The sequence below is a fragment of the Myripristis murdjan genome, chromosome 6 (genome assembly GCF_902150065.1).
Source record: "Myripristis murdjan chromosome 6, fMyrMur1.1, whole genome shotgun sequence".
Lineage (NCBI taxonomy): Eukaryota > Metazoa > Chordata > Actinopteri > Holocentriformes > Holocentridae > Myripristis > Myripristis murdjan.
The window spans coordinates 16423125-16443964 of NC_043985.1; the positions used below are offsets into that span (position 1 = coordinate 16423125).

The following is a 20840-nucleotide window of genomic DNA, read 5'->3' on the forward strand; positions in this document are numbered from 1 at the left end:
ACAAACCCACAGTTACACATCCACATGCACACTCTCTACTCCCCAAAGAATCTAACTAACCAGCCATGCAGAGGGAGGTGCACTGATGCAGTGACAGGGGCCATATACAGGGCTCCATGCTCACTGCCTTGGAATTATCACATCAAACTTGTATAACCAATGGTTCTGACAAGCCCACGGCCTGACCATTTCAGCCTAGTGTAGACAGCAATGACTGTGCTGAACTATGACTATGCAGTGACCATTGTTGTGCACCAGTGGTTCACACCACACCAAAAACATTCAGCTTTACACAGACAAGCAGGAAGGAAGTTCTTGTCAGAGTTACTGAAACAACTAACAGAATCACTGAGCGTGCTGTGTAAGCTTGATTGACTTTTGCATAGAGAAGCTTTGATGATATATTCACACTTTCATCCACTTTGGTTTTGGGATTTGATAAATGTGGACTTATTACATGAATTGAAATTCTGTGAATTTGATCCCTGGTGCTCCACGGGCTATCAGCGGCTACATGATATATTCAGTGAGCCGCTAAGTATAACTATAAAACTTCTGCCTGATAGTGCAGTTACCAATGCCACCATTCACCATGCTGTGGTAGGAAATCACAAGTGACGTGCTACTTGGTCAAGATCACATGGTGAAATAGTGAGTGCTGACTCAACTTTGACCAAACTGGATTAATATGTATCTGTACATATGGTTGTGCACAAAATTTTGGGTTGACAAAAAGCAGATGTTTTGTTTAGAGGCACTTTGAGGGGGCACTCTAACCCATGTTGAGATAATGACTTTTTCAAGCACATGAAAAAATACCACATTAAACTGAGTAATTGTGAGACAATCCAATGAAACACAAAATGCTCTCAGTCTCCATATCCTATTCTCTTTGTGCTTTACACTTGACTAAATGAAAAATACCATATTCACTCCACAGCCCCTGTCTGAGAAAATGAAACGAAACAGAGCACAGGGTGAGTTTTAATCGTTTGCCTCCAAACTTCTGACAGAGCCATTATGTAATTATGTTCTGCCTCTATGATCTTGGATGTTCTTTTATAAAACAATGCCCATAGAATTGGAATGTTTGTCAGAATGACACCAACTTACTGATGCGTTCCTAGATTATTCTCTGCACCCTTCCCACACATTTTTACTGCCAGTTCAGTAGATTTACTGATCACTGGCCACCTCTGCAGGAGCTCAGAGACCATGCAAATCAATATCTGAGGTAGGTTGTTGTTTATGCAAGATTTCACTGTGTTTTCAGTCGTGGCTAGATTCCTAACATTTCAGTCCCACTAGGGAGAAGCTCATGTCATTTAAATTTAATTACCTCCTCATCTGCTATGGTTTACTGGAGGTGAAATGGGCGTAAAAGGAATCGGTATTGATTCACATCTAATGCAAGTTCAGTTATTTTTCTTGGGTTAATGGCTAGTTATACACCCTTTTACATGGCATATTTATGCAGGCATGGCTGGATATCTCTTGGCTCAGATATAAACAGTTTACTGAATTTCATAATACATTAATGACGATCATGGCAGAGCTGTTTTGTTTGCTTCCACACTGAGCCAACAGATGCAGCGGGAGGTCAGTGCAATGCACGAAAGAATGGCTTAGGCGTGTATCTGAAATGTGAAGGGCGGCAGATCAGAGAGATGAAAGATGGAGGAGAGAGAGAGACACACACACACAAAGCCAAAGAAAGTCACAGACACTTTTGTCTCAGTCTTGGAGAAGAATGACAGGGAGAGGAGGGGGAACGAAATGAGAAAGTCACAGAAGACAGTGCCTCAGTATTTGATGGAAGTAAGAGATAAGTTGGGGGAGAGGAGGTGCAAGGGGGGTGGAGAGTGTCAAGATGGGAGAAGGCTTTGCTGTGAGTGAACACTGTGTCTTCCCCTTTATTCTCTGTCATGGTAAGGGTGAAAAAAGAACATTTTACAGTGAGGTCAGGTAAACGCTGGGACAACTGCTCATACTGGGTTAACATTTCTTTTCCCTATTCGCTGTGTGTCTTTTGGAGAGCCACTGAGCTTTTGAAACATTTACATATATTTGAAACGACTACGTGCTGACTGCTTGAGCAACCGTCTATTGTATTCAGAATGAACCTGGTAAAAGCTTGTTGCCAACAAACACTGTCTGTAAACACTGTATATATAGCCCATATACCCATACCCTCATATGAATATATTTATTGAGGTTTTCATTTTCCCCCCACAAGAAAAAATACAATACAATCAATGCAAGCAGTATCATATATCAATTCTTCCCTCCCCTGCCAAAAAAGGGGGATTAGAATAACATCAATATCAAAGGCTCAAATGTTTTGTTAAAGGAGCAGTAGCCACTAGTCTCACCAGAGAATTGTTGATTCCACTGAAATTGAAATTGAAGTTCAAATTGAAGGTTCTTGAATTACATAAGCTAAACACTGACACCCCTCCAGGATCCAGAGCATCAAGTCAGGGGCTACAGATTGATGTGTCCAGGGGAAGATGTGGAAAACCAAAACCCCGACTTCTAGAAGGGCTGAGATCCAGCATATCTACGAATGCTACACCTCAGGCCAGACAACTCTGCCTGCCTGCTCCCTCCTCAGGTTCCTCCACAAGGAGCAGATGGAGATAACAGCCAGTCAAGAGACAGCAGAGGAATTGATTGATAAATATGAGATTGAAGAGACAGGTGAGTGAAGGGAGAGATCTCTATCATGTCAAACTGCTTGTTGCTCATTACCACTGGTAAAGTGCATCACTCTTTTCTTAAAGGCTTCAGTGAGATTCAGCTTCATCTAATTATATCACTTTTTTTAGTCATGACAAAAACCTAAGCGCTCAGTTCTAGTGGCTCGCGGCTTTAAATGCAAGTCAGACACAATGTTCTGACAAAGTGTTTTGCTGTAAGCTCGGAGGCAGGGACTTGAAATGACAGAAAGAAAATGGAGGAGTCGGGCACATCAGTAGACTAGCAGACCAGATGATGCTCAGGGCCCAGTGCGGTGCATGCTGATTCACTCCATCATGAATAACAAAACAAGACATTCACACAAGGCTGGGTTGTTGTTGAAAGAAGCCGTCATTTTTTTTCTGCTGGTGGTATATTCCTTGGGGTTTCAAGGAACAGCTTTTGGTGGTATCAAAATGCAACAATGTCATACACCTATATATTAAGGCTTACAAATTATGATGATTTTTTTTTTTTTTAATCTCAGTCTCAGAATTTCAACAATTTATTGTCATATGCCATAGTAGGGGAGAGTGGGGTAATTTGTGCCAAGGGGCAAGTAGTGCCACCCCTGTTATCTAGAAAACCACAGAAGAAGTTGGTCATGTGACCACATATTTTTGAAGAGGCATCCATTTCACTCATCCTGCAAAGAAGGGAGACACATGGCTTGAGAGGTAAGCACAATTCAGTTCAAAAAACATTTTTTTGCCCTCCAAAGTAAAATTTCTATGATCAAGGCTTTTTGATTGCTGTGTTTGAACAATTATAGAAAACTTTGAAAACAGTTCACACAGGTTTTAGTACTTTAGTAAGCTACACCAGCAGTCTATACAGTTAGCATGATGTTAGCTCAAAACAGCTGGGGGATGCATTTTTTTTTCAAAATGGTGGGCTTGGGGTAATTTGTGCCAAAGGGCCTGGGGTAAGTTGTGCCAGTGGCACAACTTGTGATTATATACTATATATTACTTTATTGTATTTTATTGTTATTGTACATTGTCTTCTTACCTTTGATCACTAAAACTATTCAGATTCAGATGAAGATGATTTGCAGGTGCTCATTTCTGAATTTTTATTTTGTTCTGGGTATGTGTTCATGTGGCGCTAGGCCTTGTTATAGAAAAGTGGCCTGTGATCTTGTTAAAATAAGAAATAAATGTTAAATAAATAATTTTGTATTGGATTTGCTTTGCTTTTATATAGCGTTATCATTTATGAGATTAAAATGATCTGTTTTACTTCAATTATCAATGGCACAATTTACCCCAGTGTATTCTCTCTAATGGCACAATTTACCCTGCACCAGGGGCAAGTTGTGCCACAAAACCACTTTCTTTTCGAAAGCTGTATTTCTCAAACAGTTTATATAAGATCCAAAGTTATTGTTCCCAGGGATGCACAACATCCTAAACTATATGTGCATATTTTAGTTGGAGGCATTACTGTAATCCCCTCGCTTTAAAGGCACTTGAAGTAAAAATTGGCACTACTTACCCCACTCTCCCCTACATATAAAATATACCAGTTTGCAATTCACAACAGTTTAACTGTTTTAACAGAGTAATAGTTTTTAAAAGAATGACTCGATCATGAAGAAAGTTAACACAAAGGAAAGCCTTCCTCAGTCCTGTCTTGGAGAGGATGGCTCCTAGGGCTGCATCCTTCTGTCTGATGCATCTTCTCCTGGCTTCCAGGACCAGACTTTTTTTGGAGGTTTTCAGTTGGAACTGTTTTTAAAGAGTTTCTGTTTATTTGGCCCAGCCTTCAACATCTCCTCAATTAGCAGCTAACTACTCTCCTAAAACCAACAGACAGCTCAAGATAGTAAGCCGTAGGACAGTCACAGTAAATACTGCTGCTAAATAAGCTACACATTCTGTCATCCATATCTGAATACATTCCCACACATACAAGCAAACGCACACAGCAAACGATAAACTAGATGAAATTACAGATGTATCTCCTGTGTGTCAGAGTTAGCTTGCCTGTCACTGCAGGATATTTGAAACATTTAATTTTCTGCTTAAGTGAAACTTCAATTCCAGTTGACACAAGGCACCTATTCCTGTTGATTTGTGAAAAGCACCATTCACTATCACAGTGGTGTCCGTTTTCTCCATTGCCACAGTCTGAATTAGTCACACTCTAAAAGTTAGCTATATAGCCGGCAGCCTGCAGAACACACTGGCCTTTGATTACCCAATGACGAGTCTGCTAAAGGGCAAAATTAAATGTGATTTTTAAAAAAGCGCTATGTGCCTAACCTTAATTGCATGTGATTAACGCGTTAACACTGACAGCCTTAATATGTGTTCATCAAGAGCACCACTCTGGCATGTTAGGCTGTGACCTTGTCAAGTGATGTTTGCACCAACTCCTTTTTGTTCTCAGTAATGAAAGTGATGCTGATTCTCTCTGCTCCTGTTCTTGGTAGCCAGAGCAAGTAGATCCATGACGTTTGAGGGATTCCTCAGATATATGGAGTCCAAGGACTGCTGCGTGTTTGACCAGTCCCACACCTCGGTGTATCACGACATGGACCAGCCTCTCTGCAATTACTTCATCTCTTCATCTCACAACACATACCTGACTGGAGATCAGCTGGTAGGCAAGAGTCACCTGGATGCATATGTTACGTAAGTAAAGAACTGACAAATTTTTCCCATGTTCAGCCCACACTGCTGGAGAAAGTGTGATTAAGACAAAAGGAGGTGCAATACAAAGGCTTAGTATTCATGTTTTATTATAATTAAGAATCCAAAGGAAAACAATTTTATCTCTGCAATCAGCACCTAATGGGGTGGTGCTACAATGTGGAAAACTTTGCAACAAGCATGCAAATATCACACTTAGTAATAACATTTGTATGGCAAAACCTGAATACATTTCCATATTCATGTAACAAGAATTGAGAAGAATTACCTGTCCCTATAGCTGCATTACATATGAACTACTGTATGTTGTCAGTTACCGATGAGATACCAGATGTATAGGCCAAAATTACAAAAAAAAAAAGAGCAGTCACTTTCAAATACCTTTTGAAAGTCAGATAAGTTTACTTTTGTGTAACAGACAACTTGTGTACAAAAGTTGAACTGTCTTGATGCAATAAATCCCATTTGTCTGATATTTTATATAGAGCAAAACAAAAATGACCTTATTTAAAATGATGGTAGACTCAGATCTTATAGGTGCACATCTAAAACGCCCCTCATCACTTATCCTGTCTAAGCCTGTCCTTCAAACCTACAAGAACATAATATTTGCTGTCTGGATACTCCTCTGATTTCATTGACTCGCTCTTGCTGAGGCAGACAGTGAAATCGCTGTGGTCCCTTTACGGGACAATGGAAGTGATTACAAAAGGGGCTGATGGCAGCAGAAGTGGTGTATTTATGGTCCCTGTGAAAGTGCTGAGCTTCCCGGCCTGCTGGTAATGTAGAATCCTCTAACCCGCTGGCCTGGGAGGGCTGGTTTACTTAGCTAATGAAAGGATCATCAAGAGAGAAGGAGATAGTGTCAGGGTAGGTGACTTAAAACATCCCTCTTTCTCTCATGTGAGGGAAAGGCAGAAGGGATGGAAGGATGGTTTACTTGGTAAAATAATAAGACATCCATAAATAATAAAAGCAAGATGCTTGTATGTTTGTTGTGAAATTGTGAGCTGGGAAGTTTTGATGTTTTGATGTTGCCTTAAGGTCTGCTGTGAGGCTGATTAACTGTAGATTCTTTTGGCAGGTGGCACTTTATTGGTATTGATATACATCAGAAATACATACACTCTAATTTTAAAGGCACAATTAGTAGGATTTTCCTAAAAAGCAATGTATTGACCCATACAAAAATAATCCCTCTCAATTATGACCTACTAGAAGTGTGTGGCAGTGTGTGTATCTGCAGAGACCCTGTCCTCCTGCCTGGATTTTCTTGTTTTGCAAAACTCAGGACATTTCTTGGCATCAGCCTGTGGGCAATGTGTGTGTAGCTCCCAGCCAATAGCAGCACACAGTACCATAACACGACACCCAATAGGAAGATATGAAAATCACCATGTGGACAAAGCTCATTCCACAAAGAGCATGAATCTATGGTTTGCTTTCAACTGCTGGCGAGCACCGAAAGAGAGGAGGATTTTTTTTTTTCCTAGGGCGGCAACATTATATTTTGGGCAGGCGTTTCATTCCCTTGCCATCCTAGGAAACAAAAACCTGCTGCCGGTGGTTCGCTTAGCCAGGGAGGAGGAGCCAGCTTTGAATATTATAATATTACTCGTTCTGCCTTGAAGCCTGAGAACTCTGGACAGAACAGTTCTTGAATAGCACTAACATACCAAAAAGTAATGATTTTTTTTTTTTTTCCAGATGCAAAGATTCCATTATTTAAGTGTAATATGAGAAATGATCTCAAGTTTAAGCCAAATTTTATTCATTTTTCCATATTTATCACTTCTCTGAATTCACCTTTGTGAGTTTGTTATGTAAATGTTAAGTATGTTATGGAGAAAAAGAATATGTGATAAGTGGAGCATTTTACTGACATTTCTGAACCTAAAGGGAATGTCCTTGTCATTTATCAAATATTTGATTGTATTGTAAAATGTATTACCGTATGTGGAAAAAATTTTCACACATTTGTTAAATGTTTGAAAAGAATTGGATATTTTTCAATTCTAAGAAGCTTACACGCTTAGTAAACATTGTGAAAGAATTCAGACATTTTGCAATGTGTAAATATCTCATTTGAGTAAAAAAAAAAAAAGAAGAACAAAGACAAGAAATCTGATTTAAAAAATGATGATTGTTGGCTTAAATGTGAGGCAATTAAATGTGAGGTGATTTCTAATTAATTTACCTTAAATAATAGAAATTGCAAATTTGCAAACTCTTTCATTTATTTAATTTTTTTCCACAATGAAAAGAAGGGAACAAAGTATCAAAATGCAACAGACTTTATTTATTTATAAGATTATCTAACCTAGATAAAACAAACACATAAAAAAATTGTCTTCCATTCATCATACAGAATATTCTATGTGCTTAAGCTAACATAGTCCTGCCACTGCTCAGTGAGTGTCTGTGCTTGTGTGCATGTGTGCATGTGTGTGTTTGCGGTGCAGCGCTCTCAGGAAAGGCTGCCGCTGCCTGGAGATTGACTGCTGGGATGGGCCTGACATGGAGCCCGTGGTCTATCATGGCTACACCCTGACCACCAAGATCCTCTTTAAGGATGTCATCACTACTGTAGAGCAACATGCCTTCGAGGTAACACTATGTTACATGATGCCTTAAGAATGCTGCCTGGGGTTGTGCCTCAGGCATCTACCTTTATGTTCGCTCTTGCCTCTGCAGGCTCCAGGACATCCTACTGAGATGCATTTGTTGTAATTAGTGGCATATTTAACACCAATTTTGTACCATTTTTTTCAGGCTGTCTTTGATTCAGGGAGTTTAGGCCAGACCCTGTGATGTGTCTGGAGGCGCTTTTAGACCCTGCAGAGAGATCTAGGTTAGCGCTATGAAATAAAACTATCATATTTGTCATCGGATATTTTTTTCCCCCAGATGTCTGCCTACCCTGTGATCCTGTCATTGGAAAACCATTGCTCACAGGAGCAACAGGTGGTCATGGCCCAGTATCTCATTTCCATCCTAGGGGAGAAGCTGCTGAAATCACCTGTGGAGCTGCCTGTCTCTGCACAACTACCAAGCCCAAACGTAAGAATCTTTACTAGAACTCATTTGTGTATAACTTGTTAGTATTGCAAAAATCAGTTATGGTTGAAAAATTTAATTATGCTTTAAATGAGACCTTGGCTATCTGAATTCAAGTCAGAAGTGGAATTCCAGCAGCAGAGGCTGTTAGAGGCTTACTGCTGCTGGTGAAGTCGAAGAGATTATAGAGTTTGTATGTATGAAGCCCTTCATCCTCTGTCATACTAAAGAAGAGCAAGAAGAAAGTGAGACTTTTTTGTCGTCATGGAGGGCCTCGTTAGTCTGTCTCTGAAGCAGCCCATAATAGATAGGGTCTTGCTTCCTTTGCCTCTCTCATCCATTGGGACCTAGTGATAGATAGTCTCCTGCACTTGCAACACTCTTTAATCTCGCAGAGATTCAAACAAAAACGGGCTGTTCCTGAGAAATGTCCATCACTACAAGAGTGCTGAGGCACTTGAGCTGATTGTTCATTTAGATTACCCTGTTTGGGTCCTGATTTCACCACTGAAAGCATCTGCTTCTGTTCATGGCTGAGGGAATGGGTTGAAAGATGCTGGCACAGTCACTCCAACTACTGAATATTACAAGGAAGATGAAGGATTTTTTCTCTGGATGTGGATGAATGTGTGCGGTCTCTCTGGGATTTGTTTTGTACCTCTGACTAATACTGCTGTGGAGTTTATTGCGGTGAAAAAAACGAGTGGTGTTTTATCCTGAGTGTGCATGTGTGATTTTCCTCCTCATATCCGTTTTTCATCTTTATGGCTCAGTGGGTGTGGGCTTAAATGTGAGCCTCAGCACTAATGGTTTCATCTTAACTCCTAACCCCCACTACTTGGAGTTTGTATCAGTTTTCATGAGGTCCTGTCACACTCATGTTGCTGAACATTCAGCTTAACATCAAGTTCTGCATGTGGAGCCAATAGGCCCTACTCTGCCATTGTAATGATCACAACTGTTCATTACTATATACTAAATTTTAAGCAGACAGAGGTTTTAAACCTATTGACTAACTCATCAAGAGCATGAGCGGGCTGGAAAACCTTATCTCTTCTTTTCCATTATCCGCTGTTATTGTAGGATTAGTATATGTTATTCTTCATTAACAAGTTATTACTCCACTATATTCTATTTATTACTGTAAACAAGATCATAACTCTCTTTAAAGCCTCTTACGATGCCATAAATTGAAGCTAAATAAGTATAACCTCTATTCTAGCTGTCCACACTGTATCATCTTGCGTAATAGCGATGAAAAACAAGAATTCAGTGCCAGAAAAAGCCCTGAAGTTTATAATTTTCAGTGGCAAAGTTGTAATTTTCAGTGTGAACGATATGCAGATCTGTTCTCAGCAGTGGACTAATGCTGTATGAACTGCTATAGGTTATGAATGTGGGTGGATGTGTAATTACTTTGCATATTTTGCAAAAACATCTCTCACTCTGACAGGGTGACTTCCTGTCATGTAGATTACAGAGCTGTTGGCTTCCAAGGACAGACCACAGTGTTTAACTTTTAGCATATTGCCTCTCATCTGTGCAGGATAGCAAACAGATCTGAGCTGATACTACTTTGAAATGTAACAACAGACACTGATTCCGCACACCCTCTGCTCTTTCCATCCACTTGGATAAAACAGTTCTGTCAAACGTGGTTGTCTGTGTACTCTCTGATGTGGATGTGGCCACTCAAGGACTCTTTGACTCACAGTGTCGTTATGACCAATCAGAAAGTCGACAGTTTTTGTCAAGGGAATGTTATGATGTTTGTTTCACAAGTTTGAGGAAGCTGATAAAGAGGAACAATGTAGGCAGCATGCATGGGGAATTTGTTCAGTCCAAGGAACTGAGACTAATGTGTGATAGTTTTAAGTGTGTGTTTCTATCTATCTATCTATCTATCTATCTATATGTATATGTGTGTGTGTGTGTGTGTGTGTGTGTGTGTGTGCGCGCGCGTGTGTGCGTGTGTGTGCATGCGTGCATGTATCTGTGCACATGTGCAAATACAGTATACAAGAAATGCATGTTTGCATGTATTGCATGTATTTGAGTGTGTACTCCACTCCATGCGTCTGTGTACTGTGTTTGGGGATGACAGGACCTGAAGTACAAAATCCTCATCAAAAACAAAAAGCTGAGGCCTCAAAGTGAGACAGAGGACAAAGCAGGGAAAGAAGGAGAGGAGAGCGAAGATGAGGAGGAGGGTGATGATGAGGATGAGGAGCCTCAAACTAAATCAAAGCTCTGGTCTCCTAGAAAGGCAGGGTCAAAGAAGAAAGTAAGTCAAGAGTCACAGTTAGGTTAAAGAAGAGATTTATCAAAGATATACTGGAGCAGATATAAACTACTTGTAAGGGGAAAGAGATATAGCTGCATAGACATTTAGACTCACTGAGAAAGTGGGAAGACAAGACTGGACAAAAAAGTGAATGCTTCAGTCTTGATCTCATTAGTATTTCAGCAGTATTCAGGGTAATTTGGTGAATGTTCTCACTTTGGTTTTCTCTTTTCTTTTCTATATTTAATGCAGAAGAAGAAGGTGGTGGTGGCTGAGGCTCTGTCTGACCTGGTTGTTTACACCAAATCAGTCAAATTCATCAGCTTCAGCTATTCTAAGGAGAACCAGAACTTCTATGAGAATACATCCATGGGAGAGAAGAGGGCTCGCAAGCTGACCAAATGCTCAGGTAAGATGGACGACCTCTTTAATGGAGCTGCAAAAATGTTGCATTGCATGGGCCTTTAATTTTTCTAAAAGAAAATTATTTCAAAGGAATCAAAAATACAGTTGATAATATAAATATATGATATGCAGTATAATTTCTAATCATAGAGCTCTGCAGATTCTCTCACCACTAGAAATGGCATGAGCTGTATAACAGAGAAACAGCATATTGAACATGACATATGTTACATGAGGGAGTACTATTTAAAGAAAGACAACAACAACAACAACAACAACAACAACAGACCCCAGAAATGTGTCTTACACTCCCACTGCTGGGGAAGTGAAAAGAGCCTATTGAGGTTTGAATCGAATCACAATCAGTTAAACTGTCATCATGCTGCGGTGTGGCAGTGTATTGGAGAACAGAAATCTGCTCTGTTCCTGCTGCCGGGAAAAAAAGACTTTCCAGACACACAGCTATATTATGAGCTACTGTAGTTTCCTTAGTTGGCTGGGAAGAAGAACTATCTCAGCTATACACTTTTTCTCCCCAACTTTGGTAGGGAAATGACATCTTCCGGACATAGCTATATTTTTCACACTGGATATACTTCAGCTACTGTATTTTCTCTGTATCCCTCATTCCTTCACGCATATTGTGATTTTTCCCTGAATCAACCAGTGAGGAGCTTAAATGAAATTTCACCAGCCACTCAGCAAATTCTCTCAGTGAATTAGTGAGACAGCTAACAGAGTAGACTTCCATTGAAGTGAATTTGTGGCTAATATGACTAATTCAATTTTGCATGCATGCCATCCATGCAATCGTAGCTCAGTTAATTAAATCCTAGTTTACTTAATTGAATATGAACACCTGTCATCCAAAACTAAAAAACAAGAAATCAAGAAAACCAAGAATGCTATATGTGATATCATGAACCTGAACCTGTTGCGCTAACAATAAATTAGAGACGAACATTGTTATGATTTACTCTTATAGATGTTCCAATATCCCAATTCATATAACTGTGGGCGCTGTCACTTCATAAGTGATGTTGGTTTAAAAATCAATCATTGGCATAACAACTGGAGCCCTTTTTTGACAAAGAGCCACACAAATCCATACTCTCCAGTGATGACATTTGTGAACTCTGTATGAGTGAGTTTCCCATTTAAAACTGCTGTGTCCCCTCTCCTAGGTCCAGAGTTCATTGAACACAACCAGAGGTTCCTCAGCAGGATTTACCCAGCAGGCTCCAGGACATCCTCCTCCAACTACAACCCCCAGGAGTTCTGGAACGTCGGCGCACAACTAGGTGGGAATAGGAGAGAACTCACATGAACTCAGACTAATGCAGATTATGGTTATGATTTACACATGTAGTACATGCCGTGTTATCTAGTAAAATTCATCAAATTCCAACCAAAGTGGTACGGGCTTTGTTGCCAAGCGTACCTCTTTTTTGGATGAGATTGAAACCCGACAATATCATTTTAATTGCTGGAAGAGAAGTGGCGACACATCTCCTTTGTGTCTCCAATTACAACAGATATCAAAAAGTTGTCAACACATAATGAACAACCAGTCTCCATTCCAGGCTTTTGAAATAGAAGCAAATACAGTAAGGAAACTTAGACTGTGAAACTTCAAAGGGAACAGCATGGCTGAGTGTCCTGTCGATTAGCAGTGAAAAGAACATTTCATTCCAGTCCACAGTCTGCCCACCTCATCTATGTTTTCCTGGGGGCATGCCTGTCCCTTATCACACCCTCTCTAAATCGATTTGTACCCTCCTGGATGGATTTTTTTCTTAAACTAAACCCTTGTCCAGGTCAGAGCTTAGCTTTTTTATGTTCAGTAATAATTTCCTGAGAATCAAGCATGGGTAGTAGGCTTTACTCTGTATCACATGCCCGTATGAGTCTGTGTTTGTGTGCATTTGAATGTACAAGATTGTGTAGTGTCAAGTGCATCTGTGTGTCTGATAACCACACAATACAGTCATGAGAGAAATTGCAGCTATGCTTCAAAGAACCATACATACACTTTATTTCCGTAAGCCCTCAGCCATTCATGATTACCCATGGACTTAAAGTCACAACCTGACAAATTGAATCTGTCTGGCCCTGTCTTGGCCAGTGTTCCTGTCAGCCCACCTGTCTGTGCAACACCTTGTCCTACCCCTCCATCTCTTCAGTCAGTCAGGCACTGATTCTAACGCAGACTGATTTCCCTGCTGATCGGTGAGCAGACTGTCACTTCGTGCTTCAGTGGCAGCTTTGCAGATGGAAATCGGCACTGCTCAGAGCTCCATGAGGCTGTTGTACAAAGCAGCCTGTATGTATCAATTAGAGTAGAATTAGATGAGCAGAACATTTACCCCTTATGACACACACACAGGAAAGTATATGAAAGGATGCAGAGAGATGCATAGCAATGTGTTAGTGCAGGACAAAAGTGGAGTTACAATAGCAGCAGGTGTTTCTTTGCAAAAACCACATTGATGTGTGGTATTTCAGACTCACCAGTTATGCCAAATCCAGACTGGCAGGGAACACAATTCAAATTTATCAGCAGGATCACATCTGCTGCTTTCTTTATCCTATAGTCTGTTCATAGATCAAATGTGTATACTCAGAAGACTACAGTATGCAATATACACAGCAGACATAGATTTGCACTATAGCAACGGTCATTGAGGATGCTTCCTTTGCACAGTGTCTGATTTGGATAGATTACCTTGTGATTTAGAACGCCTCCCTGATGCAATGTACGCCATTGTTGCAGAAACATTTGACTCATTGTGTAGTGCGGCTCTCTCCTGCAGAATGAACAGAAGCATGAAAAATGGAAGGTATCAGTGGAATGCAGCAAAATGAGTTCATGGTGGTTGTTTTGTATTTTAAAAGGCTTCAGGCATTTTCAATTTAGTTTCCATCAGATTTGTAGCTCTGCTCTGTGGCACGGCACCTCTTTTTCATTTTCATTGTTGCAAGATTGTTCTGTGATGTTTTGCAGTGGCACTCAACTTCCAGTCACTGGGCTTGCCTATGGACCTTAATGATGGCCGTTTCCAGGACAACGGTGGCTGTGGATACATCCTGAAGCCAGAAGTGCTCAGGTCCAGTCAGAAGAGGTTTGATCCCAGCTGCAGCCAGCACAGCAGCAGGGCCACACACCTGCTGCTCAAGGTATTGCTCTAATTTGCTGAATTCCCAATAATCCGCTCTGGGTGGGTCCATGGATCAAGGGGTCTTGTTACAGGACACATGTGTGTCTCTGTGTGTTTAATGGCTTAATAAGCATTCCTTCCAATCTGGGGCATTGTGTAGCTGAGCATTATTTTACTCTCTTGCTCTTTGCCTCCAGATAAGTGCTCTCCTGCGGGAAGCTGCAAACCAACAATGATGTAAAACTCCCTGCGAGTGTCTCCATTTAATTAGATTATCTCCCCCTGAAAGTGAGGGTTGTGGGAGAAACAGGCAGCAAGGGTGGGGTGAGGAGATGCTATTTAATTAGACCTGCAGTCTAATGCACAGACGCTCCCTCTGCCATATTGCAGAAATACGACTGGTGCTTTGAGGAAACATCTAGCATTCAAGGCACATGACAAATGACGAAACTGCACAGAGCATGGTCGCATCAGAAGCCAGCTTGTTTTTTTTTTAAGATTGTAATGCAGCCGTCTATGATCACTTTAGCTGGCCCATAAGGAATACTGGCACACTAACTCTCATCAGCCCAATTAGAGAGCTACAGCAGTTTTCTCTTTGTGTGTGTAACATGCCAGTGAGACTCAGGGACATATGGAGCTTTGTGTGGACAATGCCCCATATGTCTTGATTTGAACTCTAAAGACAATGTGTGGAATTGCCTACCAGGGAAAATCTTGCTCATTGTGGTGGTATCAATCTTATTTATAGATATAAGCCATGAAAAATGTGAAAAATCCCCACGTAATTGCATAGTTGGATAAATGAAATAGTACCTGCTTAAAAGATTGCATCTGAGTATTTATGTTTGTCTCCCACATTCAAAGATCAGGGAAGGGGACTATGGACTGTGCTCCATCCATCTGTGTGTCCATCCATTCATCCATCTGTGCGTCTGTCATATCTGATTTCTTAGCCCTTGCTGGCCTGTTTTGGACAAAACTTGAGTGAATGATACATTTTCACACTGGGTCCTGCATTTTGAATATAAACATGATTGGCCCAAACACCCAGGATGACTTGCGCCAGTCGTGGGAAACGTCACGGTATCTGGTGACTTGCTTCCTCCCTGATCCAATCTCGCAGTGTTTCCATTCATTATGCTGACTATAAATGTAAATCCTTTAAGCCTGCCACAGGTGTTATCTCTGCATTCACAGGGGATTTAAAGACTGCCCAATTATCTAGGTTACTGTCATCACTGCCGTCACATTAAATGTAACTCTTCGTAGGCCACACTGCATAAATCACCTGTCTAGAAATATAGGCTTTGATTAGCTTGCCTCTAGACTAGTTTTTATGTAACGACAAAATGTATCATTGACAAAAAAGAAGTAAATGACGCTGTTACCCATGGAGACAAAATATTAGGATCAGACAACAGCTCATCAGAATATATATATAGACTCTAAGCAAATTCACAACTGAGGTTGTTTACCAGTGGAATTTGCACACACAGTATATCATCCCAAATCTGTGCATGAAATATAAATGTGGTGTGTTCTGTTTTTGGATAACCAGGGAAAAAGCCCTACCTTTGTTTATTCATGTCATCATCCTGCATTATTTGGGCTTTTTGATCACTTCAGGGAAAAGCCTGCAATCTTGACTGAGCTCTCAACTTGGTGGGAAGTGAAATCATAAATAGTAGCCAGTATTCTAAATTAGGTAGGTGCTCAGTCATTATAGTGTAAATTATTCATCTGCTTGTGAGAACAATATGTCCTCTGAAGTACTCATGAGTCTATTTTGCATAAAACTGTCAAGTAAGTGATGGTTTTTGCTGTAACAAAATTTCATGTATTGATAACTTTGACTCAAAACTATTCAAGCACTATCTATGCACTCAAATGGGCACTGGAACAGTCCATCAGCATTGCAAGTCGTAACGTGCGTGCTGTATGGCATTCTGCAGCATGATTTTGGTAGAAGGAAAGGACTCTGATTTTGGGCTGGGCCGGACACTGTAAAGCTCCATCGGTGCCAAGCAGGGCATGTCCAGATAAGTGCATGCAGGTTTGTCTTTGATCAAGGCCTGGGAAGGGGAGGCTCAGTGTGAGGGGACTGCAGATAAGGCTGTCTTTCTCCAGACTTGTGTAATTACAGCTCTCCTGTCCTCTCCCCTCCTCTCTTCTCCTCTCCACTGTGTGTGTGTGTGTTTGTGTGATGTGTGTGTCTATAGGTGATCAGTGCATCCAACCTGCCTGTCCCAAGGAGTGGCAAAGCTCTTGACCCTTTCGTCAGAGTGGAGATCCAGGGTGTCATGTCTGACTCCTGCAGAAAAAACACGAGCACTGTCAAGAACAACTGTAAGTGCTGTAGTATGAACACTGCATTGCACTGCACACTGCACACACTGAGACTGTAAATAGAGCACAAGGACAGCAATCAAGAGAATAAGGTCAATATATGGAAATCTAATATATGAACATATATGCCCCATACGAGAGAAATGTTGCCATATGTGTCACCCATATAGTCATATATACCATACATAACACATGTTCTTATATACCATATATATAACATATATACCCGCTTATCTGAGTATGGTGATATATTGTTTTTTAAGATTTTGGTTGTACTTCCAGGTTTTGGGATTGCAGAATCGTAAACACTCAAATAACTGTAATGCCTTGCACTGCACACCTTGGTCAAATCCAACCATCTCCTCTGTCTGCCCCACTGGCTCAGACATGTTCTGCTAGAAAATACAAGACACCTGATCGCCAAAAAACACTTCCTGCAATTTGACTCCATGGCGTGCATGCTCTTTACTCGGGCCTTGGTGGTGATCTGTGTGACCTACATTCTTATGGTCAAGATGTTTTATGGGTCAAATGTTTTAGTGTTAACTGTTGATTTAATGCGGACAAACATGTCATATATGTAAGTATATTACATTTCTGAATGAGAGCAGAAAAAATATTCAAAATGAAGCTACTCAAGAGAACAAATCAGTTAACAAGTCAACATAACATGATTGAAACTTAACAACAGCTCAGACCAAGATGCATTAGTGCTTCTTTTTGTCAACGAACCGCAATGCTTCACTTTGCAAAGCTGCATCAACCACACACTGCAGACGCTGCAGCTTCCTGTCATGGATGTATAAACTAGCCATGATCTTGTATTAGGACCATTTTTGGGGGCCAAAAAAATTACAGATTGGGGAGCAGTGAATAATATTCTATGAAAAAAACTTGGTTATTCTCTGAGATTAAGTAGTTCATTTATGAAAAAAACAACCTCAAATTTGTGAGAAAAGACTCTAAAATTAATATATATATATATATATATATATATATATATATATATATATATATATATATATATATATGTAAGCTCGCTGTGTATCATGCCTGCAGTTGATGACCTGATCAATTTAATCAAATTATACTTTGCAATTGTTGACTTCTGAAATCAAGTCCTACCCAAGGCCAATAGGTGGCGCTATGTAACTGCTGTTACATGTGTTGCTGTGTATGAAGTTGTAAACTGGTTGTAAAATGTGTGCCTAAAGTAAATGAAATTGGGATGCTATCCTCTGTCCACTGCTTCTTTTCCAAATGCTTTAATTCGAATACATAACAACAATCAGATTAAGTAACAAAGAAATGTTGGGCTAAATAATTTTTGCCCAAAATCACAAGATTATCAAAAGCATCTGGACTTTGAAGAGACATTGGTCTGACGTGGGCGTATTCAGAGGAAAACAGTATACTGATTTAGATGAGGTGATGAAGGATGAGATGATAACTGATATTTTTCCAATTTTTTTCCATAAATTAGTGACTTTATAATCTCAGAATTTTCATGTTTTTTCTCATAAATTTGTGTTTTTCCCCCCATGAATGTATGACTTTAATCTCTGAAATTCTGAGTTCTGAGAATATTACTTCCCTCCAGGTGGCTCCATATTTTTTTTCTCTCTCTCTACAAAGGCACTAATACGCCATTGTAGATCTTGGACCCAAAACCAACTAGATATTACTACTACTAATATTAAATATTTTCAGGCCAAATCAGTAATTTGATCAAAGTATGCCAAAGTATTTCAAAAGTCAAACATCAAAGGCATGTTGACTTGTGATTACAACCACCTGTCTTGAATATCAGGCCAGTATTAACTGTAAGTCAAAAATCTTCTTGCGCCCTTGGCTGTGACATATGGGCTCTAGACGAAGCTTTGAATTTTCAGAAAGACTGCTTTCCAGGAATAAGAAATAACATGTTTTCAGATCGCAGGCATACTCTGAGTTTTTACCATGGGTTTTGTAGGCCTGCTGGTCATGATACTTACTCTACATACAAAGGAGCACTTTCATTTCAAGTGAAAAATGAGAACCAGAAAAACTGGATTCAGGAGAGTATTTCTGTGACAGCAGCATTTTGTAGTTTCTGTCAGGTTTTTTTTTTTGCCTTCTTTTGAATCCAGTCCCTGGTTGGATGCTGCTGGGGTTCTGAGGTGAAATGTGCTGATGAGCCTCTACAAAATGTAGAAGTGGATTTCTTTTGAAGAGGAGTCTGCCATGCACCACTGCTATTGCTGAAAACATGGAATAGAGAGTTACCACACACTGGATTTAGCGCTACAGTGCAATTATGCATCACTAAGATTCTCATATATACACTGATTTAGTGTGCAACCAGAAGTGTCACCTTTGCCATATTGCCAAAACTTCAATATCAGCTTTACACATCCCTTTATTCTGCATCTCAGTCATGATGACAAAGTCCATTGATTTAGTTTATGGTTATTGGAGGAATAATGTCTGAATATGCTACATTTAATCTTAATTTGCCCTAAACTGCCCTTAGCCATCATCAGACTCTCAGCCATGTGTGAAAGCTGTCCCTCAGCAGGGTAATTGCTTTTGCTGAGGTTTTTCATTGGGTTTTGATAGATTTATCCTATTTCAGTTCGTGTCCAACCCTGCTCATATATCAGCTTTTCAAAGCTAGCAGCGAACTCAAATTGTGAACAAAACATATGTCAGAGATTCAGGCATGAGGAGAGTGGGACAGCTCTGTAATACTGCTCACTGAGATGAGACAAAGAGAGAGAGCGAGAGACAGAGAGAGAAATCCAAGAAGGTGCAGGCTGCTTATGCATGGGCATAAATCACAAAATCATTTCACACCAGGAAACAGATAAGGTCACTGGTGAATGCAAATGCATGTAGATGTAGCAGGAAACTTGGATGTAGCAGAGCAACTTGAGCACATTGTTTTGAACAAGAATCATGGAGTGTGAAGTGAAGAAGACAGGACTCATTATTATTAATCAGCTACGTACACTCTCTTCTTTTGCCATTGCAAAACAGCACCCAAGAGTTGTCATTTATTTCGTCATCATACTGTGGGCCTGATAAATAATGTATGTCTAATACTAAGACATTAATGAACAGGAAGAAGCAGGTAAAGTGAAAAAATGTATCATATCGGCCTCATATTAGACCTTACTTGGGGAGTGTTCTTGGTGGTTTGAACTGCACTCCTACACTATGTCCTCTGCTGTGAAGGCCCCGGAGGCGTCAGAGCACCTTCTCTGAAGAGCTCAGGCTGTGATAGTTTAAGTGTGACAGCCTAATCCGTGACATCTTCAAAATCACTACTCAAAGCACGTTTTTTACAGATAGGGTTTTATTAGGGATGCACAGAATCCATGGCTCTATGCCAGTGGTAATACTGATTACAGTATCGGTACTGTATTGACTGATACTGTGTACCAATTTGATCATTCCATTAGTTTGGGGTCATTAGATACAATAATTGATGCTAAATCTTTCTTCTCAGCATTTGATAAATACAGACTTCTGTGTGCCAAAAATTGACAAAGACAGTTGACAGCTGCTTTATGGATAATGGCTTCAATATCAGCAAGTCCCTAGTTTTTTTTTTTTTTTTATATATATATATATATAACTTGTGTCTATGTATGCTTATATACATATATAACCTTTAAATGATATATATTACTTGTCTTACTGATACTGATTGTTTGCTGTGATTTATTATTCAGCTCTGACCCCTTGCTGGGATGCAGACATGAACTTCAGTATCAGTGTCCCTGAGCTCTGCCTCATTCGTTTTTCCGTTCGGGACCAGACAGGCCTCCTCAGCAGCGAGTTTGTGGGCCAGTACACCCTGCCCTTCACCAGCATGAAGAAAGGTGAGACACAGAGATGGAGAACTAAATTAGATCAGGTGACACTGTGCCATTACTGTATTTCCCAATGTTCACTGTGTCAGCACTACCTAAAATTGGCCTCTGCTCAGGATGTGTGAGTTTATCTGCAAAAGCACCAGTGTATGTGATACTCATTTATTCATAGCTACTGTTCATGTTTGTTCCCCACCCTTCTCCACCCTCCAGGTTACCGCTGGGTGCCCCTCCTGTCTCGAGAGGGATCCAGCCTGGACCCAGCCTCCCTCTTCATCTTTGTGTGGTATTCCTAAAACAGCTCTTCACATCAGACTCACGCATACCTCACAAC

The 20840-nt window shown here is 40.3% G+C and overlaps 1 protein-coding gene across 1 annotated transcript; it reads left to right on the forward strand.

Moving 5' to 3' along the window:
• The first annotated feature begins 2510 nt into the window (after positions 1 to 2510).
• Positions 2511 to 20820, forward strand: LOC115360788 (1-phosphatidylinositol 4,5-bisphosphate phosphodiesterase zeta-1-like). The gene is given in 12 exon segments (XM_030053932.1): positions 2511 to 2700; positions 5177 to 5378; positions 7859 to 8003; positions 8304 to 8456; positions 10558 to 10737; positions 10993 to 11146; positions 12327 to 12443; positions 14147 to 14319; positions 16447 to 16460; positions 16507 to 16649; positions 20366 to 20515; positions 20720 to 20820. Coding segments are annotated over 12 exon segments (1704 nt in total). The 3' UTR covers positions 20803 to 20820.
• The last annotated feature ends 20 nt before the right edge of the window (positions 20821 to 20840 follow it).